This window comes from Hesperophylax consimilis, chromosome 7 (assembly GCF_061612785.1).
Source record: "Hesperophylax consimilis isolate HC1 chromosome 7, BYU_Hcon_1.0, whole genome shotgun sequence".
Classification (NCBI taxonomy): domain Eukaryota; kingdom Metazoa; phylum Arthropoda; class Insecta; order Trichoptera; family Limnephilidae; genus Hesperophylax; species Hesperophylax consimilis.
In genome coordinates this window covers 1,136,623-1,163,526 of record NC_142842.1, presented here as the reverse complement: position 1 = coordinate 1,163,526, position 26,904 = coordinate 1,136,623, and the positions used below count along the sequence as shown (strand labels likewise).

Genomic DNA, 26,904 nt, shown 5'->3' with positions numbered 1-26,904 from the left:
ACACGAGGAAGGTCACCAGCTATATGAGATTTCTAAAAAACCACTCCCATCCCTTAAAGCAGCTTGAGAAAAAAATTAGGAAAATTATTATCTACATCTGATTTCTGAAAACTCTGCGTAAAGAACTAACACTTATGGTCTGTAATTACATATGGTCTAATGTCTTGGGATAGTGCAAACAATAGTTCTCTAGATCCACTAGAAAAAGCATAAAAGACAATTTTTCAACTGATTCTTCAAGTACCATACGATACAGACTCTGCTCGACGTTCTGTCTATCAAACAACTCTATGCAAAATCGTCTATTATTCACCTCTTCAAATACAATCTACATATCCCTTTACTATCTCAGTCCTCTATCGGTCTTCAACAAACTTAACAAAACATCCCGCTTAAACACACGGCCCACGGACAAAGATCCTTTAACTACTACTCCATTAAACCGTATAACTGCATGCCACCTTCCTTGAAACAACCTGCTGATAATTCACCGAGACATCAACTAAAAAAACAGATCACAGACTGGATAAAATCTAAAGGAACACTATTTTTACAAAACCTATTTACTCCAAACCAAACATAATAATTAATTTAGTATTTAAAGTATACAATTAATTGTAATATAACTTCTGTTTTGCTTTTTTTCCCTTTTCAGCTTAACTGCTCATTAAGTTCACTTCATGTATATTTCTTACTTTTCTCTTTTTTACTCATATATAATATTATGAAGTTTAAATCATGTTCTACATTTGTACAATGTATCTGTACTCTTGTACTACAGTGTGCCTGCAGAACATTTTGATACGTAACTTACCTCAAATTACTACATTGTGTCTATATAATATTATGATGAACATGTCAACACAGTTTCTAACTTCTAACATAATAATATAAAATACTGCCACCATGGGTGGAACTACGGTAGAGACTCCCAAGGAGGATATTGTGTTTCCACCTATGACAGCAGAATAACACCCATGCGAACACCTCGGCACCGGTTCTCCACAGAACATTACTACCGAAGCTTCAATCATGTATATACAGTTACATATCACATTTCGTTCTACTACCATATTGTATATATGGAACATCTATCTGTATTACTTGCACCCAATGTGAATATGTATACCTATAATGTATGTATAAGTGAATAGATAAATAAAAAATAAAAATAAAATAAAAAAGCTAATACCTTAAAATTTACAATGAACACCTGACAAAATTCTTTACTTATTGCTAGCTTTGTTGAAGATGATCCATTTAAAAAAAAAATTGAATTAAATTTGTTTACGATAGTTGTGGTGCGTATCACTCAACGTAACGTTTTTAGTAGATAATATTTTATTATTATAGGTAAACCTATGACATAAATGTAAGTAGGTACCTACCACACAAAAGTCCCAACTGCTTCCAACCGTCTGAATCACAAATCTTCAAAAATAATAAAGTAATTCTGGGATAAAAGAACCTGTACCTACGAGAAATAATATCGACGGTTCCAGTGACAGCAAACCCGTGTTATGGCAATAAGCCGTACCCTAAGACACAGTATTTTTGCTTTACAGAGCTCAATAAATTCCATTTGTTGAGTTATTCTGGTTACTTCCCAAGAAATTGACAATGAAACAATGCTGTAACTATGAAAAAGAACTATTCTGTAATGGGAGAACATTGCAACTGAAAATACAATATTCTGTCACGACAACTCCACAAATACGCTATTTTGACATTACAATACCATTGTCGTGAGGGAGACAGGATGTAAGAGTTGCAGCATATTGGCATCACATATCGATAGCTATCCGTGACACTTGTGCATAGCATGATGTGTCAATATGCTGTATCTCCACAAAGCTAATTTTGAGACGAATGACTTTAATTTTTTTTACACATTTTGATATATTTTTCGACAGCTAATAGTAGTAAGTAGCAATTTAAAATTTGGCGAAAGGAATGATTGAGAATTTTTTTTAAATGTTCAAAAAATATGTATTTCATGAACATCAAAATATGTGGTATATATATATATTTTTTTAATATTTTGTACCCATCCCATCCGAAGTTATTTTGACTGAAACTGACCGCAGGAACTGCATTTGTTGTGCAAACTTGTCCTGAATTTATTGGTATAGTTTTTTTTTTGTTGTATTTATTTTATAAAATTTTCTTTTAGAATACAAAAAAATGGCAATGCATAAAAGGTACTATTTATGTAAAAATTAGCATTTTGTCGAGAGGCTTAAATTATGGCGGCCCGGAGGGAAAGCCTTCTGAGATAGCCAACCTAAATTGCGGCGACTTGGACGGAATGGGTTAATGAAGGGTCGATCTAACCTTTCACCAAATTTGAAATTCTTACTACTCCTTAGTTTGCGAGAAAAGTAACAAAATGTCCCAAAAACTTTAAAGTAATTTATCTCAAAACTGACTTTTTGGAGATAACAGAGTATTTCCAATACATGGGCTAGCACAGAAACCACCGGTTCCAAGTAACCGGGACAGAAAAAAAGATAATCTCTAAGATTGCCGTAGCTGGGACAAATCACTGGCAAGACAGTTCAATACATGTCAACCAGAATATAAGCAATACATAAACATATTGAGCTATATTGCCTGATAACACGAACATCTTGTAGGCAATACATTGCCGTAAAATCGTAGTTAGTTCAGCAGCAGGTTTAGTTTTGTCGAGGAGCAGATTTTTAGTTAACATTGTAAAACACTGTAAATAAATGAATTGACTCACATTGGTGCCGAAGGTCTGCCACATGCGCGCCTCTTCGTGCGCGTCATGCTTGGCCGTCATGCCCTTGTCGCGCAGGGAGGTGCGCTTCATGCTCTGCGCGCGCGAGCTGCTGGAGGGCGGGCGGTGCGAGGGCGTGCCTCGCCTGCTGCCGCCACCGCCACCGCCCCCCCCGCTACCACCCGAGCCCGCACTGGCTCTGTGGCGAGACTCGCGCTCTAGCACCAGCTGCGCTATGCGGGCGCGCATCTCAGGGTCCTCACAGATGTCTGCCAAACAAACAAACCAACATCAATACATCACGAATGTCCTCAAACTGTCAACATCGAAACGATAACCATGTGTCAAAGACCATCTTCTATGAAATAATGTATCATTTCCACGAGGGAAGTGCAGTACCTTCTGGAAAAGATCTCTAAAAAACCAAGCGTTTACCAGCCCAAAAAAAAATTGCTGCAATAAAATCACTTTTTTTAAACATGCATGCCATAAAGCAGTGTTATTGTTAATTTAATAATGCGATCAGGGTAAACATATAAAATACACTTTTTGCAAGGTATGCTTTCAAATATTAAGATAAATTATTTGTTTGCACCCAAAAACAAAATAAAATATTAGTATTTATTGCGGACATGTTATCGGCTCAAAGTTGTGAATATTACCGCCTTAGATTTTCCAAAGTTCATTTAACGTTACTCTCGTCAATAAATTAAAATCAAAAGGCTGATAAATTATTAGCTATATTTAATGTGGAAATATGATTGGGTTCTGATCACCTTTAGGAAGAATTCAATGTGTATGTCTCACATACTAACACATTCGGAATCAATTAATCATTTCAACGAGTAATAAATATTAATTGATTGATGTTACAATTGAAATGTTTCAAATTTAATTAAATTGATTGCTATTTTACAATGCGCAATTGAATTATTGTAGTTAATTTATATATTATTATTTATTGAAATAATTGTTGCTTTCGAAATGTATATTTATCTATCTTAATTATGTACCTTGTAGTTATAGCCAGTAAACGGCCCTCAATACTACCGACCAAATTCTTGAAAGGTATTTATTATTAGGTATTTTAAAAATAATTCTAAGGCTACCTATAATTACAGACTCTAATCTAATTTTTAATATTATGAATGTGTTTGATGTTCGGCAGCTATATGCAAAAACTATCCTAACTCATCTATACTCAAATATACATAATTACTACGTAAAATTCAAATACACGATGTACTCGAAGCAACAACAAAATCTTACTACAAATTCCGATAACACATACTACGTTTGGGCAACGAAACTTTAAATACTTTGCGACAAGACTCTACAACATTCTTCCAGACAGCATAAAACAATGTGATTCACAAAAAAATTTCAAAGATAATGTAAAAATTTGGATTAAAAATAAGAATAGGGCCTTTACCGGTGCATTCACCCAAATTCGCAGTTATTGAAGTCACCACATTACCACCACATTATTGAGCGAATACTTCTTAATACAAGTATAGGTATGTTCAATGGTATTAGGAACTAACACGAAAAATTCTGCCTCAACACAGGCTAGCCTAGTGAGGCGGTATTTGAGAAACCACAACTGTACTTTTATTTTCTATTTACCTTCACAATATTATGTTTGTATTAATAGTTCTTCATTTTTGTTAATTTTATAACCTTAAATATAAAAGTTACAAATCAATGTACACCATAATATGTATGTATAGTTGTAATGTGTAAACTTTCCTAAATTTTAAAATTTTAAACTTTTTGGATTGTCATCAGGTAGTTTGCCATTTTTGCATGGGTGGAAATAATATGATAGCAACAACCAGCCAGACTCTGGTGCTGTCAGAGGCACATTCATGGACGTCGTGAAAAATGCATTGTTTGCTGCGCTCAGATCAATAGCCGTCCCGTTTTCGAATTCGCATCGGCATGGGCCTTTTTTAACACAAGTGTCCGCATTTACAGAAACCAAACACACAATTAAAAATAAACAAGATATTATTATTATTATTATTATTATTATTACAGTATCTAAAGCCCAGTTGTTTTGAAAATTTCCCATTAAACGCCGATCCAGCATTTAACGAGAACAAATGACAAAAGAGGTGAATGGCTATTTGATGACAATGTTACATTTGAATTTCTGCGAAACAACTGGGCCTAAGACTCTAGCAGAGATCTTGGCTATAAATCACAAAACTATCAGAAATACAGCACTGCTACCTGAACATGAATAATAACTTGTAAAGTGGCTGCCTCTACACAGGCTAGCCGCTAGCCTAGTGAGGCGGGTTAACAACTACACAACCACAAATTATAACTATACATTTCTATTGTTAATTTCATTTACTTATTTAATTTGTAAACAAATGTACACTTTGCACACTTAACATGTATTTTTAGTTGTAGTTGCAAATTTCTTACTATAAAAATATACAGGGTGTCCGTGGATAAATTGCACTAACTTCGGTAAGTGATTCTTTCACCTCCGGTGAAATTGATTGATTGTTTCGGGAGTGTATAGCGCATTTTACTCCCGGACACCCTGTATTATTATTATTATAATACATTAATCTATCGATTTCCATGTGTAAATTTCGAATTTATATTCGATAATAACTTATAAATAATTAAAATTTAAACTTTTCCCGGCTACTTCAAAGAGACAACTGAATTAAGATGTTAATTTTAATGTATTTAGCGTACATAAATCGATAGAAAAATGTATTCATGTTAGGCAGTCCAGCATTTTCAATTATTTTTTGCGATTTATAGACTAGACCTTTGATTAAATCATATATTGCACAATACTCTTACAAGAATTTGGTGCAAGTGCGGAAGATTAGTTTAGGATGTTGCCTATATTCAAAACAGTAAAACACATAGAATCCAGCTTTTGACCATTGATATTTCTTATACTCGTAAAGTGAGGTTACTTAAAAGTAATATAATTACCGGCCGGGGTCTCATCGTGCTTATTCTTGGCGTCAAGGTCGGCTCCGTTGTGCACCAGGATCTCCAGTACCTCCATCTGCCGGGACACCCAAACACAACATGCTCATCATTAATATCATTAGTCACAACAAACAACACACTTCGCATATCAAACAAACACACCCACACAGGAATTAATGGTTATTATTCATTATATTAGAGTAAAACCAGACTCTTAGATAACCTTTTGGATATGTTAAATAAAAAAATCTCTTCTATCTCTTAGACCTCTCTTCCACATGGATAGGCAAATATAGTAGTCCCAGAGAGAGGTTGTTTGTGACGTCATTGTTCTAGTAACTTTTGTCTTTTTGTTTTCGCGTAAGACGGAAGAAGACGATCGTCGATGACGTACATATGACCTCTACCTAGGACTACTATATCCGATACTCGATAATTCAAGTATCTTGGCGACTACTGCCATACATTTGCGCGGAGGTTCGTATGCAGACCCACGTTGCCGACATTTTGTAAACTCGCCAGTCGGTCGAATTCATTACCACTTACTTCGTCGAGACTTTAAACATGGCAGAGCAATTTAATAAATATCAACTCATCTTCACTTGTGTCAGACATTTTGTAACAATGTGTGTGCGATCAATGCTAAGAAGAAACATAAACAACCACGTTCCTTATTGCAACCCTTCTTTATAAAATTAATACAACCATGTTACTTCCATGCTGTAATTGCACAAATTCATGCGACTAAGTCACAGGTCTACTTACATGTCCCCAGCAGGCGGCCGCGTGCACCGGCTGCCAGGAGTCGTTGTCCTTGACATCCGTGGACACATGGTTGTCCAGCAGGAACTCTACCACCTTGGTGTACCCGTTGGCTGCCGCAATGTGGAGCTGAGGACAACACAACCATGTTGAAGAGATAAATATTATCATGAAGTGGATGCTCTGGTTAGATCTCCATTGAAGATGACACAACCATGTTGAAGAGATATAATGAAATTAATGCTTTGGTTAGAGTTCAATTGAGGACAACATAACAAGATATGTGATGAAATGTTTTTTTCTGTATATAACATGAATTTTATGTGGAAACTTCACTGGTTAATTCAACACGTAAAATGTAATTATTTATATAAAATTTTAAAATTGTTTGTTTTCTTTGGTAAAATTTGGTTGAGGACAATAAAACCAAATTGAAGAGATGTGATGAAATAGGTGCGTTCATCAGTCTACCTTGAGGACAACACAACCATATCGAAGAGATAATGATGAAACTAATGGTTTGGACAGCCTTGATGATTTTGTTGTGATTATCACAATAATTTGATCAGTAGGTAGAACTGTTTCCATGTAAGGATGCACTCGGTTGGTGAGTTAGGACAATAATACCTTTTGTAATGCATCTATGTATAGGTGGATTAGTGGCAGATGGGTCTTGACTATTCAGTATAGGTACTTACATACTGTTACTCGTAGAAACCTTTCTTTTAAGTTTAGTTCACAATGTTGATTAAGAAAACAGAACATGGTATGTATTATTATTCCACAACAAGCATACTCTTACTTATAGATTTAAGAACAACAGAACTATATTTCAGCAGTTGAGGACACTAAAACACAGAATGGAAAATGCAAAATGGTGGTTTGAATCAGCCGCCCAAAAATTGGTGGCATATTAAAACTCAGTTTTGGTTTTGTAATCGACACATTCAAGTGTTTTGTGGACTGTAGTAGCGGTGTGAACTAAACACTTACGAGTGAGTAATTTGATTGAGTGGAACAGAAGAAAAATTGTAATGCATTTGTATAACAAGAAACAATATGTAGGGAAAGAGATCTGATGATACTATAGCAATTTTGTTGTTTGATTTGACATCTAGAGACCAGGCCAATACATCATGCAAAGAATATATGAAACTCTTGCAAACCTTTTATGTAAATTCGCATTATGTTATAAATGCAATTCGCAAGCGTTGATCTTAATCATGTGCCAATGGACACTGTAATTTGTAACCTAATATTATGTAAGTCTAGTTTAAGCATCTGGTTCACTTCTTGATGCAATGCATTATGTGAAGCTCATGTATTGTTAACCTTAGCGTGTAATGTTGATAATATCGTAAAATTGATAAGTGAAGGGAAGCGAAAACCCCCAATTGCAGGGACTAAGCATAGATTTCTTGTATATATCCAAAATACACCACTTTAATGTAGGATTTTGCTTCGCAGGCACTTGCGTAATTATCAAGACAGTATTGTCTTACAAATACTATACTGAAATCATTTTTTAGTAAATTAAGTTCGTGTGCACAATGTTAGCACTGCCAGTCTGGCTTTTATGATGTTGACTGTTAAGATTAACGTAACTTATACATTAATCTTAGACACAGACACAGACAAATAAATAAACGTAATGTAAGTGCAATCACTAACATACATAAAAGTGCAGTTTAATGTTTAAAATGAAACCATAACCGGAAAGGAAAATTTATTTTGTTTTACTTATCAGAAAATAAGGTCTGTTCACATCTAACTGCACTCTGCACGGCAGACAAATATGTAACCTGGCAGACACGACAACATTAATTGCTTACATTATCTATGTCACCATTAGTGAACAGATGTTTTACGTGGGCGAAGACATACGAATGCAATTTCAATTAATATGAAACAAATTTGTTTTAATTTGAATTTCAAAAGAATTGAAATAGTGTTCGCATGGGCTTCATCCAAGCAGAGTCATTATCAGCTTTGGATGAGGCGTCATTTTATACTCGTGTCTGCCACGTTACGTGTCTGCCACGCACCGTGCCGGTAGACGTGAATAGACCTTTACAGTTATAAAGATTATGTCTGTAGTAAATAAGATTATAGGATATTATGGCAATAAGCGTGGAAGATAAAAGGAAGAACATTTGAAGATAGAAATAAAAAGAGTTAGAACAAATAAACAATTTATATTTTAAAAACACAAGAGACAACATAAAAAGCATAACATCGATGCGAATTCAACTCAACATATTTGTCAGCGTACATACACAAAATGCAATTTTTAATACATATATGCACACATATAGCAAAAATATGACAAATTCATATATCTATTTCTTTTTATGCGACAGGCTCAAAATTGCATTTCCAAAATTTGGGGTATGTTGGGAGGCTTAGGGAAGTACCTGGCTAATCAGGTCTGGTTTCTAAACATAGCTGAAGCCATTTCAATGAAATTATAATTTAGTTAAATAGTATGAATGTAAATCACTGACAAATCTAAAAATAATTATTATCTGCCCATATTGCGTGAACACAGTCAATTGGCATTACGGGAAAGCTTATATGGTATGACATATATATGGTGATGAATTCGCATTGACAAATAATAACAAAATAAATTAAAAATTCAATAACAGAAGGTAATTTGGGATAGTATATTATTTAGCAAAAATAAAATAATTAAAAAATTATTATGTGTTCATAAGAATAGCCTCAAAAACAATGGCATTACAAACCTATACATAAGTTATTGTCTAATAAAATTGACAAAATGTGGCAAGTAACAAACACGCTTACGTTATCAGTAAATTCTTAATTTAAATGTTGGTCGTGTACAACAAAGACAGATATAAAAAGAATATGTGGGCATCAATGAAATAGATATAGGACTGGGCAGCTTTTACGTTTTTAAAAGTTGCGTCGAATACTACATTCTAGATTACGGGTGTGATCGAGATGGCACTACGCTTCCTCGTTTGCACTAAGACAAATATGGAACACTGTTTGAGACGGCCTACTACCAGTAGGTTGTCCTTCTTAAACGTATGTGTTGTTAATTTTAATAAATCAATTTCTCTTAGGCGCTTAAAATCTTCAGTAAACAGTAGAAATAATTATATTATTAATAATAAGTAATTTGCGTGTATTCACAAATGAAATGTTACTCCTTGGCTTTTACATAGAAACACTTTCACATGACACATGGGGTCATTTTGGCACTTTTTATGCAATTTGTTTAGACCTACCACCCGACCACACCTGACACGTGACAGTTGAATACTATATCGAAAGGACGGCAATTACCGTGTGTTTCGCTTGCCACTTTTGAGATTTTTACAAAGTATATATTATAAATAAGTAATGTTACAATCTGAAAATAAATAACCAAAACTTTTAAAACACAGCTAAATACTAATTTTGGGAAGATAAGTATTACAATAAGGAATAAAACATAATATTACTTCCCAAATAATAAACCACCACCTCTAAAAAGCACAAACAAATACATTTTATAAATGTGGAAACATAATAAAAGTGCCATTTAATTCATACCAGTTTTAGTTTTTTAAGTAAAAAATAAAGAACAATAGTTGCAGCTGGTGACATTTTTCACTGTACATTATATTAATAGAGACGACGGAGCTAATCTTAATAGTTCTTGGGTATCGTGTACTTGCCGGCTTCACCAAAACTAAACACCGAAAACCACACTAATTTAACTAATTATTATTCTGAAATAACATTTCCAAAAGGATTGACGCCTGCAATATGGTATCTCTTCTTCATGCATAAACACACACTTCACCACAATCTACACATCTGTCCTGATGATGGACACTGTACGGGTGTCCGAAATATTGGCTAAAGAAGGAGGAAGCGCAAAAAATCAGGATATTTCTTTTGGCCGTGAAAATCCCAAATTATATCTAAACGAATACAATTTTAAAAAAAAAATTGAGCACAAAGTTAATTCCAATTTTAGCATCTATAGTGAAAAAGGTCACCGGTTGCCACCAATCACACTATGCAAAACAAGTATGTAAGATAGCAATGCAGTTAAAGTGCATTTGGGAAAACATTTAAAACTAAAAGAGAGATTAAATCAATGCGTTGGTCAAACTTAATAACTAGGTACGGACAAACAGGATTCCACCACCACATTGAGCATTATGGAAAAAACATAAAAGAACTAACAGGTAACATATTTAAGTTATCCAACATTGAAAAAAAAAAACAGAAATCTTTTACAGTACAGTTGTAAAGGTCCGTGCTAGTTTCACATATACTATATGCACAGAATCTTTTACAGTACAGTTGTAAAGGTCCGTGCTAGTTTCACATATACTATATGCACAGAATCTTTTACAGTACAGTTGTAAAGGTCCGTGCTAGTTTCACACATACTATATGCACAGAATTGTTCAACTCCACAGGTCACTGCTTCCTATCTTACTTAATGTTTTGTAGTTATGACCGTGGATAATTATAGTTTTTAACATTCTTTTTAATATATTAAGTGATCTGGGCTTGGTAGACGTGAAACTAACTAAGTCCTTTTGAATTATTATGTCCATAACACATCAATTCTATAAATGTATTTGGTTGGAAATTTCACACCCTTAATAACTACGTATATAACACTAAGATTAAATATTACGTATTATGTACAAAGGATTTTTCAGAAATATGTTGGTCCAAATTTTCACTATTCTAAAACAATTACTACCTATTTATGATATTATTGTCATTGACCAAAACATTTATTTACTGGGTTTGTAATAAATTAAGGTCTTTGCAATAAACACCAAAAAACCAAAATTGAACATTTACAAAAATCTTTCAGTAGCACCAATTATCATTCTAATCACAAAACAATTTCACCTCAAAATAAAGTTCATTATTTTATAAAAATATTTTGTTAGAATAAAAAATATTAATACAAAATACATTATTTGCCAAAGTTTACCAAAAATACCGTCTACCGTCACCAATGGAATTGCACAAAATACATACATAAAGCACCTTCTTAAAGTATTAAAAAAAAATAATCACTGTTAACCCCCCCGCTGCGCTCGGGGCAATATAGTTCCCCCAAACGAGAGTTCCATATCTATGTATGTACTTTATAATTTAAGTAATAATAAAAAACTATTTGGTAATCGATCATAAAATATGCATTTCACTGGAAAGAGTTAATAATAATATGTACTTGAGTTACACTCGATTTCGTACTAAATCTCTTTTATAGTTTTTGTATCATAATTAGGGGGGAAATTTACGTAGGATTTGTGTTCAGGTTTTTTATACTATGTTTTGGCATTTGCGTCGTACTGGGCGAGACAATTAATGGAAGGGTTCTTATGGGTTGGAATGCCCGAATAAAAAGATTCCGCGAGACTTATGATGTGGTTCTTAAGGAGGGGGACTTCGGAGTCACGGTGAATTTGGGAGACCCTCATCCACGCGGGGGCTCCCAGGGCTGTGCGAATGACTTTATTTTGGAATGTTTGTAATCTGTTTAGTTGTGTTTTTGAAGCGTGGGCCCAGATTGGGCTCGCGTAGGTTAATTTTGGTCTAATCGTGGATTTGTAAATCAGGAGTTTATTTCTTGTAGATAGTTTTTTGTTTTTTTTTTTACATAACATGGGGTAAAGGGATGCAAAGGTTCTGTTGGCTGAGTTTAACGTTTCTGAGATGTGTTTTGACCAGGTTAGTTTACTGTCGAGGGTGATATCAAGGTATTTAATGTTTTTTTGCCAGGGGACGTTTTCACCGAATAAATGGATGTTGGGGGGTCTTATGGGGTGTTTACGGTAGAAGACACAAGCGGCACTTTTGGAGGGATTTATACTAATTCGCATTTTTTGAAAAATGATTCTAGTTCTGAGGCGTGGGCTTGGACGCGTCGTGCTGCTGTTGTTACGCTTAATGAAGTCGACATGACTTCAGTATCGTCTGCAAATTTACCTATTTTGGTGCAAAAGTCGTAGATACTTGGGGTGGGGATGTCACTTAGGTAGATGTTGAAGAGGGCTGGCGAGAGAATAGAGCCTTGAGGGACACCAGCTCTTAGCAATCTCACGGTGGAAAAGATTCCATCTAGTTTGATTTCAAATTTACGGTTTTTCATGAAATTGGCTATGAGTTGAAGCATTGGGAGGGGGATACCGAGGAGGTACATTTTATAAATGAGACCTCTGTGCCAGACTTTGTCGAATGCTTTGGAGACGTCTAGGGAGAGGAGTACTGTATGTTGGCGTTCGTTAAAACTGTTTGTAATTTGTTCGACCACCCGCAGAAGTTGGTGGAGAGTGGAATGGCCCGATCGAAAGCCGTGTTGAAAATCAGGGATGAGTTTAAATTCGTCAACTATTGATTTGAGTCTGGGGAGGATGAGTTTTTCTAGTATTTTTCCTGTACAGGGAAGGAGGCTGATTGGTCTGTGGTTTAGAGCCTTTTTTTTTTTTAAGGCGCAGATTGCTTTGGAGGGGAGGCATTTTAGTATTTTGTTTGAGATTAAGTCAGGACCGGGAGATTTTTTTGTCTTGATTGATTTTATAATTTTAGTGATTTCCTGAGGGGTTGTGAAAGGGATTGGATTTTCTGTTGGGATTTCTGTCAAAAGGGATGATACTTTGGAGTCTACAGTTGAAACGAATTGAGGGTCATCGTAGGTCGTGGTCGGGGAGAATTGCTCTTCGAGACTGTCTGCAAAAGTCTCGGCTTTGTCTCTGGAGGAGTATACAATGCCTTTCGGGCCCGAAAGGGGACATATTCTGGTGGGAGGTTTTCTGAGGGACTTGGAAAGTTTCTAAAAGGCAGTTTGGTCATCGTCAAGAGTGGAGATAAAGTCGTGCCATTGGTCATTTCTGTGTTTTTGAAGTTCTACTTTGACCTGGTGGGCGAGGCTGTTCATGCGAATGCGATCGATCGGGTCTGAGAATCTTTGCCATTCTTTTCGGGCGTAGTATTTTTCCCTAATTAGTTCTTTTAATTCTGCGGGTAGATCGGGGCGGAGTTTATCATTTGCGACTTCAACGGTGGCAAGATCTACGGCTGATTTTATGTTGTTTGTGAAATTTTTTGTGGCTAAATTTAGGCTTTCTTCGTTGTTAATTGAGGTTTGAATTCTTACTGCTTCTAGAGCTTAGGGAGTTTTTGTATATTGAATTTTTTTACGTGTGGGTCTATGAGATGGTACTGAAGGTAGGGTGCCGTCGGAGAGCAATAAGAGGACTGGGTCGTGGTCTGAGGATAATTTTTTAACGGTTTGAAGGGTGTAGAGTAAGGGGCAGTTTTTCATGATGATTATGTCAAGGACGTCCGGGTCGAAATTCGGGTTTGTGGCGAAATGGGTGGGGATGTCGGGGGTGTTTACTATGAGGGATTTGTCGGCGACGTACTTAAAAAGAAATAATCCCTTTTGGTTTGTCTTGCGGCTGTGCCACGAGGCGTGCTTTGCATTGAGGTCGCCGGCTATAATTGTGGGTAGGGTGCTGTCTAGGAGTTGGTCGAGGTCCGGGGCAGTTAGAAATCTTTTGGGGGGACTATAGGCTGAGATGAGTTTAATTGGACCATTATTTAAAGTGTTGATGACGATGCCGGTGGTTTCGATTGTTTCGGATGTGGGACAATTTATAACGCAGTGGTCGATGGAATATTTAACGATGATAGCGGTGCCACTGCCGGAGGTGTGGGTGCGATCGGTGCGGTAAGTTATGTAGTTTGGGAAATTTATTTTTACGCTGGGTTTTAGCCAGGTTTCATTAATGAGGATGATGTCGAGGTTGAAATCCATCAAGAATTGAAAGATTTCCCCTCAGAAATCTTTAATTTTTCTGTTTGCATTCCAGTATGCAGCTTGCAGGTTAGACGGTTTTCTGGTTTGTCGAGACATTGAAAAAGATTTTAATGGTTGTTGGAGAGATTTTAAGTTTGTTGAAGAAAAAAGTTTTTATTTATTTTATTTTTGTTTTTAATGATGTTTCTGAATGGAGTTGAGGAGTGACTGAACGTTTGACAGAAGTCTGGAGTTCATCTCCATTGCGGATTGAAGCTGAGAGGCAGCGTTGGTTGGATGGTATGGGGCTGAAGGAGAGGTAGAGCGGAGGGGGGTGGTTGGGGGCATGGGCGGGAAGGTGGTGATGTTGACGGGAGGCGGGTGAGGTTTGAGATGAGGGGTTGTAGGATTTGGTTTGCGGGGGGTCAGGGTTGGAGGTGGAGGGCCGCTCTAGGCAGAATTGTTGTAATGTTAGAGGGTGTCTGGGTGCGTTGAAGTTGGTGAAGTTAGGGCGAGGCCAGGAGTTTGGTTTTTGGACCGGGTATTGCATGAGGGGAGGGATGGGACGAGAGTTAACTTGGCTGAACCGGTTAGAAAAGCGGGTAGGGGACGTGCGGGGCAGCCTTTGTAATTTGCCGTGTGATGCGGTGATGGTCGCAGGGGGTTTCCGGGTGGATATTTATGTTCTTTGTCTGATTTTTAGCGAAGTCGATTCCCCTGTCGGCAAGGGATTTCTCGAGGGATGCCCATCCGTTTTTGGAGTGGAGCATAATTGGGGGGACTTTGGGGGAAGCGACTACCAACTGGGGGGTTGAGAGGGGGATAGGGGAGCTTAGCGGGGGGGTTACAGGGGAAGAGGTGGTTGGGGGGGATAGATGGGGATAGAGGAGGATAGATGGTGATAGAGGGGGGTTAGAGGGGGGGATAGATGGGGGGAGGGGCAGCCAGAAAGTTGAGAGGTGGGAAGGGAGGACAGTTGGGTGGCAGGGGAAATGTTTCGGAGTTGTTTTTTTTTATGGGGGATGAGGGGACGATTTTGGGGGAGGAGCCGGGTGACTTCCTGTCGCGGTTGCGTTTACGGGACAGCTTAACTAGTCAACGAAATGACCACCGCTAAGGAACCGACTCAGTATTTACGTTGATCCCCTTCCACTACTCACCAGAGGGAATTCCAAGATGGCCGACGCCTCCAAACAATCACAGCACAGCATAGCCCATTGATATTTTAACCAAACAATGATTATAAATTCAAAAGTGACTATTTGTGATAACATTGGACTCAATTTGCGGGAAAATGGTCGTAAATATAACCACGGAATAAATATCAACATAAAGAAATGATTATATGCTAACATAATAACATGAAAAATCACACCTAAATATATTTATTACTCTTTGGGAAATGTTCAAACCAAAGATATCTAACTTCAAACCCAATATGAAAATTTGTATATTTTATTTTAAAATAAATAAACGAGACTTGAGGTGATGGTTTAGGTAAATTGAACTGACTTGGTTAAAGGTATCACATCACAATATTACATTCCTCTCAGCAAGCTAACTACTGAGAGGAAAAATACCTAACCAATTTATTCCTCACTAAAGAGGAGAACCTCCTCCGGGAGGGCCCGATTTGAATTTGTTCTATAAATAGAGAACCGAATTCTATGCAAAGTCAGTTCAACAACTACCTCTGAAAGGGAATCCTCTCTACTGAAGAACCATCACCAAGTCTCCAAGAAATATTTTCAAGTGTTTTACTCAGTACTAAATTCAGTTTTTGCCAGTAATAAATTATTTTCGTCAGCTCAGATTTGGAAATAAATTTCTTTCTGAACTTGGCTTCAAACTTCAATCCAAGCTTTCACCACACTCACCGAGACTGAAACGTTGACAAGTGTACCCAGCCTCCTACGCATATACAGTATTTGTACGGACGGTTAATTGTCTCGTACATTTGGTCCTTCGAGCCGGATCTACACACACGTCTTCAGTCTCACCTAAGTGGAGATGCCGTCACTTCGCAGCGGCCGCAAGGCCTCAATATCATCCGAGACCAACCGGACCCGGGCCCAGCCTATCAACACTGGTCAAGAAGAATCTGTCACTGAGAACCCCCAAGAGCCCGATGCACCCTCCGAGTCGACTCACTCCAAATGCTACGCCGAGAAATGCGCATTCGGGAGGAGCAACATGCTAAACAAATCGCATAACTAAAATCGGCCCTGAACGCAGCAACACGTCAAGCCACTACCCAACCCACACACAACTTAGCAGCACCCGGACTTACTTCAAATGTACCCCCCGAGCCCAGCAGCCAACATCACCATAACAGGACATGAATACCCAACTCACCACGCAATGGGGTATCAACCACAGCCATTCCTCACGAACCTGGACTCTCCACTCTTTCCACCACCTCCTACAAATGAAGAGAGAACACGACATACCCAAGAGTGGTTACGACAAGGTGCCGACCCACTGACTCAGATAGCATCAATAATGGCAGACGCCATCCGCTCCTCCAGAACCCAGGATAGCCCCCGAAAACTAGAAGACGACTCAAGGATGGCGGCACTCATCGCCAGGCAATCCTCGGCAAGGATTTGCCAATATTTTCCGGAGACCCGCTTGAGTGGCCTACCTGGAAAGCACAATATACACAATCCACTACCACCTGCCAAATGACCGCAAGTGAGAACCTCATCCGGCTGCAACGAGCCCTCAAAGGCAAGGCACGAGAGACCGTGGGTTCCCTGTTGATGGATCCCATACAACTACCCATAATCCTCACCCTCAATACGGCAACTCTGGAGCAATAGCCAAGTTTATGCTCGAGAAAGTGAAAAGACTACCATACCTCACAGCTGACGTATCTCTGGAAGACATAGTAGATTTCTCCGGGACAGTACAAAACTTGGTGGCCTCCCTCCGGATCCTGAAGACCGATGGTTACCTCACCAACCCTACACTGCTGAGTGACATTACTGATAAGCTGCCAAACTCTCTACGACTAGCCTGGCTGATGGAAATACGAGGACAGCGCGCCCCTGCCACCATCACCTAGCTCGCTGCCTTTATGAAGGAGATAACCAACGCAATACCAAACAGCGGGATGGTGGATCGTCCGCGGCCTCGCCCACGCAGAGGCCAAGTCCATGCAGAATATCAGGGGCAAAACAACTCAGGAAGGACGCCATACACTCAAACGCAAGGCAATCACACCACCCAACTACCCTGGACCAAACCAGAAACATCAATTAACCACGGATAGTTGTGCCCAATGCGGCAGGCACCACCCCACCAGAGAGTGCCGAGAGTTCGCGGCTGTTACCTAATCAAGAACCACCAAATAACATTATCACCATCGACGATGGACCCGGACGTGGGAGCGCGTGACCAATATCCTATCAACGAGAGCACCGATAAATAGGACCGCAAAACCTCACAGGGTGTCAATCTTCAACCTTCAGTTAACAAGACTACTTGTCAATATTGTTGTTGGATTCTCCATCTGAAATTACGTTTAACTCGCTTGTAATTGTGTGTTTTATAAATAAATATTGTTACTTCACCGTCTCATCATTTTATTTAGTTCAAATAAAATAAAGGAAAACCAAGAAAGTTAACTGGCGCCCAACTAGGAGGCTTCGAGAACAATCCCAAGCGTTCCAGATACCTGGATCTGGCTAAGAAGTTCTGGCTGATATCGTTTCAACCCGTCGCAGAAGTCTCGAACCCACAAATCGTTAACCTCATTGAAGACACTATGAAGAAAACGCTGATAATTTACATGTGAGTACGTTTTTTCAAATTTTTCGTCTATCCCATAATCCGATAGATCCTTACCCTTCTTTATCCACAAAGACAGAGTGTATTTTTTCTTTTTCATCCAAGAGCAAGTTATATTTATAGTACTAAGTAGTTCCATATATTTTTAAATATTTTTTTTTAATCTAAAATTAAAAATGGCACTATCAAACGAGAGATCCGCGTCATGCACAGATTCCATCTTCGAGTACCACGGGTCTCCAGATGAGCTTTATTTCTTCATCAAGTCAGCTAGAGGCTTTTTATCTAGAAATGGCAATACACCTAATAATGTGGAAAAAATTATTTCTAAATTAAAAGGTAAAGCCCTAGAAGTAATTCTAATGCACGACCACGATTTTACAATAGAAAAGATATTTGAAATCTTACAAAAAGAATGTGGCGATAATAAAACAATTTCGTTATGGCAGACGGAACTAATTAATTTACAAAGAGGAAACCGAGATTTCTCAACTGTTATACATGAGGTCAACAAGATACTGTTCGCGATAAAAATAAAGATAACCGAGTCAGTCGGTGCAACAAACGCACCAGTAATATTTGCCGCTTATCAAGATACAGCTCGTAATACTATAGTGAATATGTTACCAACGCACATTAAGTGTGCAAATTTAAATAAAGATTACCGTACCCACCAAAACGACCTCAATCGCAGCCCATTAATTCTACACATGAACATAAGAAGTTTAGAACGAAACATGGATGAATTTTTGACAACAGTAAATAATGATCTCAGGAAGCCCGCTTGCATTGTGTTAACGGAAACACATTCAAGTGGCGAAGTGGCGTACTATATACCGGGATATACCTATGTATCTACTACAAACCGAATTAACAAAAACAGTGGAATCGTTATGTTCGTAGAAAATAATTGTGACATATTGTGCGAGGAAGAAATTAATGTGAATGGAACAAACTGCTTACATGTACAAATGAAGTGTTATAACAAAAAAATTGATATTATCTCTCTATACAGAACGCACTCGTCTACTGTCTGTTTGTTTATTGAAGAATTAAGACATGTGTTATTAAACTACAGAAACGCGAATACAATAGTTTTAGGTGACATTAATTTAAACATATCGCACGATTATACATCGAACGATAAAGATAATTACTTAAATATGATGGCGGAATTGAATTATGTGTCGTGTATTAACTCTTACACCAGAAACGTCAATGGGCAACGTCCATCATGCATTGATCACATTTTCACAAATATCAAGGATATAAATAATTTAAACTCGGGAATTATAAAAACCTCAATTACCGACCATTACATGACTTTGCTACATTACAATTCAATAATACCTCAGGCGATAAACCAACATTGCGGACAAACTGCTAATAATAAGAACGAAATATCTGTTGTTAATATCGAATCTTTGAAAAATAAATTGTCATCTGAATTATGGTTAGATATTCTCCAAAGTGATAACGTCAACGAGTGCTGTAAAATATTTGAAAATAGATTAACGAACTTTATAAATGATTCAAAAAAAATTATTCCAAAAGGAAATTCGGCAAAATTTCGTAAAATCAAACCGTGGATAACACATGGGCTTGTTGTGTCCATAAGACACAAAGAATGGCTTTATAAAGAAACAAAAAAAAAACCACTAGACATTAAATTAAATGTTCATTTTAGAGAATACAAAAATAAATTAACCACGCTCATAAAAAACACGAAAGAAAATTATTATAAAAATAAACTTGATGATTCTGAAAATGACAGTAAGAAAGTTTGGAATATAATCAATGAAATCATGGAAAATAAACAAAAAACCAAAAGTAATACTATTAAGAGTGTAATACAAAACAATAACATAATTAACTGTATTGAAGAACCTAAAAAAGGAGCAAACGCTTTTAACGATTTCTTTGCAAATATCGGAAAGAGTCTAGCAGAAAAAATTACCGTGAAAAAAATAAATAAGATGTATATTGAAAATATTCCGAATATAGAAACTAAACTTGAACTCTTCGAACCAACCAATCCGTCAGAAATTGTACAAATTATATCAAAAATGCGAGGTGGTTCTGCTCCGGGATTTGACGGTCTCGCTGTAAAAACACTAAAAATCATTAAAAATTATATTTCTACACCAATCTCTCATATTATAAACAATAGCTTTAAGACAGGAGTTTTCCCGAGCACGTATAAGAAAACCATAATCTCTCCAATATTTAAGTCCGGTAGCCCGGAGGACATTTCTAATTATAGACCCATTTCACTCTTATCTAATATATCGAAAATTTTTGAAAAAATTGTTAAAAAAAGACTAACTGCATTCTTAAAAAAAAACTCGATTATAAATGAAAATCAATTCGGTTTCACAGAGGGAAAAAGTACCCAAGATGCCATTGCAAAAATTTCATCTAGTATTCAGAGTGCCCTGGACAAATCAAATAAATGTATAGGAATTTTTATTGATTTAAAGAAAGCATTTGACAGCATTTCCCATGAAAGACTTATATTAAAATTAAAAGAAAATGGCATTGACCACTTAGCTCTTAAATGGATAGAAAGCTACTTAACAGAGAGACCTCAAATTGTAAAATTAAACCAAACCTTTAGTACACCACTAACAAGTACATTTGGCATTCCTCAAGGCACGGTCCTCGGACCATTACTATTTCTAATGTATGTAAATGACATTTTCCAACAGAAAATCAAAGGTGAATTAATCTCTTATGCTGATGATACTGTCTTATTAATAAAAGGTCAAACATGGGAACTAGTTAACAAACTTGCAAATGAATGTATTAATATCTTAAAATCATGGTTTGATAATAACCTACTCACACTTAATGCCAAAAAAACAACATATGTATTATTTTCACTACAAAAAATACCTAAACACAAAGTAAATATCATAATCCATAATGAAAATTGTGACAATGTCAACTGTAAACTACTTAATCCTATTTGTACTGTAATCAACTCTTCTTCTGAAATTAAATATCTTGGTGTGATCATCGATGAAAATTTGAAATGGAAAAGCCATATTACGGAGTTAGTAAAGAGAATAAGGAAATGTATATATATATATTTGTTAGGTTAAGAAATATTTTAAATGTGAAAATACTAAAAAATGTATATTATGCTCTTGTCCACTCCCTGCTTATTTACGGAATCATAGGTTGGGGAGGATCTTATAAAAACAACCTACACTCAGTAAAAGTCTCACAAAAAATTATTATAAAGGTAATACTTAAAAAAAACTCTACTTTCCCAACAAAATTGCTTTTTAAATTGTTTCCAGTACCAAATATTGATGATATATTTAAGCAAACTTCAATTATAAAAATGTGTAAAGAAAAAAATAACACAGAATATCAAGAATTTTACAAACTGATGAGAAATGGAAATCAATTTATTACGCCAATCTTTAAAACAACTCAAATGCAAAACCATTATATTTACCAAGCCATAAAAAACTACAATAATCTCCCTTCCGAATTGCGCTGTATTACGAACCAACAAGAACAAATAAATAAAATCAAACTTTTTTTCCAAAAAAACTTATATTAAAAAAAATATGTATATATATGTATATATATATATAATATTTATATTTTACACATAACATTGAATCTAAGTAAGAATCGTGGCTCCCTTATCAGGCACAAGAGCTCCTCTTTTCTGATAAGGTATACATGACCAACTATGTACCTAAATATGATATATTGCAAAATATGTATGATTTAATGTAACTATGATCTATATTAAAATAATAAAAAAAAAAAAAAAAAAAAATTATGAAACGTTGTGTCACGAAATTCGAACCTTAGACGCATACGGTGAACTTACCAAGAAAACCTCGACGCAACGTCCCTTTGCCACGGAATCGTCTAAAGACCATCATTTCGCGTCCGGAAGGCAACGTTTGGCTTTGAATAATAGAGAGCCATGGGGAAACCGCGTTTGGCAAAATAATAGTAATTTTAATAAAGACGTTGGATACACTGCACTCGAACAAAATAATTCCTACACACCGCGTCAGTCCCACTTTGGTAATAAAAGTGATAATCTTGCTCCGCGCCGATATAGTAATAGCCAACCGACATTTTTACCACGCAATAATAATTACAATAGAAATGAGGATGTTAGCATGCGTACTGCACCTCAGCGTCGCCCCGATAGAGGGCCCATCATCAATTTAGGAAACGATCGCACGGCTCAGGAGTTGTTCCATAATGAACACCCTGAGGATTTTCAAGAGGGAGAAATAGAAGCTCCAACTCCATAATCCATTTGCACAATTTAACTTGTGGTCTACCTTTTATTAAAGCACCCCTGGGAATTAAAATATTAATAGATACGGGCAGTATGAAATCATTCATGACTAAGGAATTATATAATAAACTATTCTTTGACTGTAAATACATAAATGAATCTTTTGCGGTACAAACAGCGCATCAAAAGACTTGCCACAAAGGAACCGTCATTACCCCGTTTTGGAAGAAAGTTTTTGGTGAAAACGACAATGAAATGCGCTTTCACGTTTTTAATTTTTCAAATAATTATAATGTTTTACTAGGCATAGATATGTTAAGTTTAGTGGGGGCCACGTTAGTATTAAGAGATAAAGTGATGCGTACGCCAAATAAAATTGTAAAGCTCTTTCATATGGAAGAAGCGAACGATTTAGATAATATTCTAAACAATAATCAGGATTTATTTTCGAAAGAATTGTCAGGGAACTGTGCCCCTGTGACGGAACATAAGATAACGCTATTAACGGAAGCGCCGGTATACCAAAGGGGTTATCGCCTACCGCACTATCAGCGTGATAAAATAGACTCGCAACTCCAAGAATACGATTTTTCTATAAAACATAAAAAGGGTAATACTAATCATGTAGCGGATGCGCTTTCGCGAGTCGAGATTAATATGAACGAAACAACCACCAGTTCGATGATGGGAGAAGTTGCCTCATACTCCCGAAGTGGAGTTAGCAGTTTGCACAGCAATACGGACGATAACGAATCCGGCATTCCAATTAGACACGAACATCCTCCTCCTAGAATGAATAGGATATTTGTCAAGACCGCAACAACAGCCTCACGAAAACTACAAGGTAAAGAAAACGGAACTGACCATGTATGGTGCATTCCCGCAGATGATGCAACTAATGTATTCATCCATTTTATAATAATAATAATAATAAGTGTTTTATTATCTTTTTTTTGTGTAACAAATAGATATAATGATATCCTCACTGGGATCTCCCGTGCTGAGGATTTCATTTACTTATGTATAATTTAATTATAAGAAAATTAATATTACATCAAAGTTACAAATAAATTTAATTATGAACAAATATCATGAAATATATATATATATTTTTTTTTAAATAATTTAAAAATAAGTAAGATGTTTTTTTTATATATATTAATATATGAAGTGTTTTTTGGTATAGTTATATATATGAAATGTTTTTTGGTATAGTTCAGTTGATTCTGTTTTAGTCTGTGTTTGATTTCAGTAAATTTTCTATTTCAGATCTTCCTATGTTAAGTATCCAGCTTTTTATTTCAGATTTAAATGTTAAAGTGTTGAGGTTTTTGAGTGTGAGTGGTATTTTGCTGTAGAGTTTAATACTATGATATAAGAAGCTTGTTTGCCCAAAAGTTGTATTAGTAATTATTTGTTGGATTAGTTTTTGATCATGAGATCTAGTGTTTCTATTGTATGTGTTTGTTGTTATTTCTTGTGTTTTGTGCTTATGAATGTAAATGAGTATAGTTATAGAATATAGTTGTTTAAGGTTAAACGCAACGCTCGTTGTATTCTACGTGTTCACAGATGGCGTTAATTAATTAATTTTGTTTAAATACGCTTTTGCAAGGTATTGCTTTGCAGTATTAAGACAAATTATTTTTTTGCGCCCTCATATACGCAATATGAATATGAATAAATAGTTTTGTCCATATAAAAACTCAATTCTATCGAGAAAGGCATACAAATACAATATTGGATTGAATCATCGGTAAAATATTGTATTTGTGTGCCTTTCTCGAAATAATTAAGTCTTTAAACGAACAAAACTATTGATTCATATTCATTTTGCGTATATACGGGCGCAAACAAATGATTTGTCTTAATATTGTAAAGCAATACCTTGCAAAAGCGTATTAAAACAAAATTAATTAATTAACGCCATCTGTGAACACGTAGAATACAACGAGCGTTGCGTTTAACCTTAAGTGACATGATGTTAAGATTGGTGAAGATTTCGTTAGTGCTAGTTCTTACAGGAACTTTCAGTATAATTTTCATTATGGCTTTTTGAGATTTAATAAGTGGATTTAGTATGTTTTTATTTGCACTGCCCCATCCGATGATACCGTATTTTAACAGTGATTGGCAGAGAGCCATGTAGATTTTGATTAAGTCTTTTTTAATGAGCACATTCCTGATAGTTTTGAAAAAATAACTTAGTTTTTTAATTTTATTATCTAAATAGCTAATGTGATTGGTCCATTTTAAATTTCCATCTATTTTTAGACCTAGATACGTTATATGGTCAACGTTTTCTAATGAGGGACAATTACAATGCTCATTTAAGTGATGCGGGCTATGAATTTTCAAGTTAAGGTTTTCTTCAGAGTTTTTTGTATTTTTTATTTTGAAAGTGATGAATTTGGTTTTATTAGCATTTAGTGTAAGTGAATAGTAGTCTAGCCATTTTTTAATCCTGTTTAGTGTGTCTTCTGCTTTCTTAAATGTTTCTGTCCAATTATTCCCATTTATAAGGAGAACAGTATCATCCGCAAAACTGATGATTTCTCCGTCACATTCTGTGTGGCATAGGTCATTAATGTAAATTAGGAACAGAATCGGACCCAGAATACTTCCTTGAGGCACCCCGCATTTGACATCAATACACTCACTGGTTATGTTGTTAAGTTTCACAGTTTGCTTTCTATTTCCCATGTAGCTTTTAAAGAATATCAGTTCATTATCAGTGATCCCTATGTTAACTAGTTTTTCAAAAAGATGTGAGTGATTTATTGTGTCGAAGGCTTTAGAAAGGTCGAGAAATACTCCAATGCATTTTTTATGTGAATCTAGAGAATATTTAATATATTCAATTACTAAAGCTATGGCGTTGGATGTTCCTAGATTTTTTCTGAAACCAAATTGTTTTGGTGATAATAGTTTATTTGATTCTAGGTAATCGATGAGTTGAGTTTTAACTGTTATTTCTAAGATTTTAGATAATGTGTTTAGAATTGTGATTGGTCTGTAGTTATTGATATCTGTACGATTTCCTGATTTAAAGATTGGTGTAATAGTCCCTATTTTGAGTTGTGATGGAAATCTGCTTTCCGTAATAGATTTGTTTATTAGGAAGAGTATCGGTTCGGTAATTTCATCTTGTATAAATTTTAATGTTTTCATTGTGATTTCATCACTACCAGATGAAGATGTTGGTTTGAATTTAGAAAATATTAGTATTAGTTCTTGTTATAGAGCAATGTTGTGATAAAAATAAATATGCTATAATTATAGAAGACGATTTAATGTACGAACGGTTAAGCGAAAGTTATAGAAAAAATGTTGATAAGAACTCTTTAAAATTAATTCGTTACACTGAAATCGAACCTACCAATAAAGAAGAAGATGAAATAATATATTCGACACATGTAGAAAACCAACGACACATTGGATTAGAAGCCCTTATGACGAAAATAAAAAGGAAATATTACTTTTCGCAAATGCGCCACAAAATTGTGAAATACCTGAAGACATGCATAATATGTCAACAAACTAAATATAATAGGCACCCGGTATTGGCGCCATTAGAATCCACCATCACTCCACATACTCCAATGGAGATTTGGCAGATAGACACATTTCATTTTAATAGGAGACGTTATTTAACTATCATAGATCGTTTCTCTAAGTGGTCACACTGCGCACCACTTGATAACAATAGCAGCATAGCAGTAAGCGATATATTAATAAACATATTCTCTATTGTAGGAGTACCTAAGGAAATCCACCTAGACCATGAGACCATATTAAATTCGGTAACAATTCGCGAACTACTAGCCCTTTATAAAATAAATGTACACCTAACCACGGTGGACCACGCTCAATCGAAAGGAGATATAGAACGGTTCCACTCAACTTTCATCGAAATACTACGCATAAACAGACAAGTGTTAGATAAATCTACCCCTACGGCTCAAATCGCTCTAGGTATAATAGCGTATAATAATACTATTCACAGTGTGACTCAACATACGCCGAATGAAATCCATTTCTGTCAGGGAAACAGAACCCTCGCCGAAGACGGGGTCATCACCCAAGATTACGTCGCGCAACACGCTAGAGAATGTAAAACCTTACATCAAATAATTTATAAAGGTCAAAATGTCATAAAGAATAAAACTTTAGCTCGTGTAAATAAGAATCGTACGCAACAACAGATAAATATTGGAGATAAAATTTTGATACAAACCCATGACCGCGGTAAACATATCAATAAATTTCGTGGGCCGTATCTGGTCACCGCATTGCTACCCCATAATGTTTTGAAGTATGCTTCCGATAAGGAAATCGGAACAATTCATAAAGATAGTGTGAAATTGTTTGAGGCTAATCACGCTGACGCAATCCCTACGGATTCGACAAATAACAGACGATGAACACTTCATTATCTCACCGCTCGGGACCGCAAGAGTGGCAGAGGGTCAATGGATTGTCATCCACACATTAGATGTAAACCCATTAATAGTTCAAATGGAACAATTGGAATTTAATTTTAAGAAACTTTTGAAGCAACATGATTTT

The 26,904-nt window shown here is 36.1% G+C and overlaps 1 protein-coding gene across 1 annotated transcript in view; it reads right to left on the bottom strand.

The window, feature by feature from the left end:
- The window catches only part of MYPT-75D (Myosin phosphatase targeting subunit 75D), a 107,645-nt gene that overhangs the window by 32,551 nt on the left and 48,190 nt on the right, over positions 1-26,904 (bottom strand). The window contains exons 7-9 of the mRNA XM_089633093.1: positions 6,476-6,601; positions 5,711-5,786; positions 2,747-3,012 (exon numbers count right to left, since the gene is read on the bottom strand). Coding sequence (XP_089489219.1) covers positions 2,747-3,012; positions 5,711-5,786; positions 6,476-6,601 — 468 coding nt within the window. The remainder of the gene's footprint in view (positions 1-2,746; positions 3,013-5,710; positions 5,787-6,475; positions 6,602-26,904) is intronic.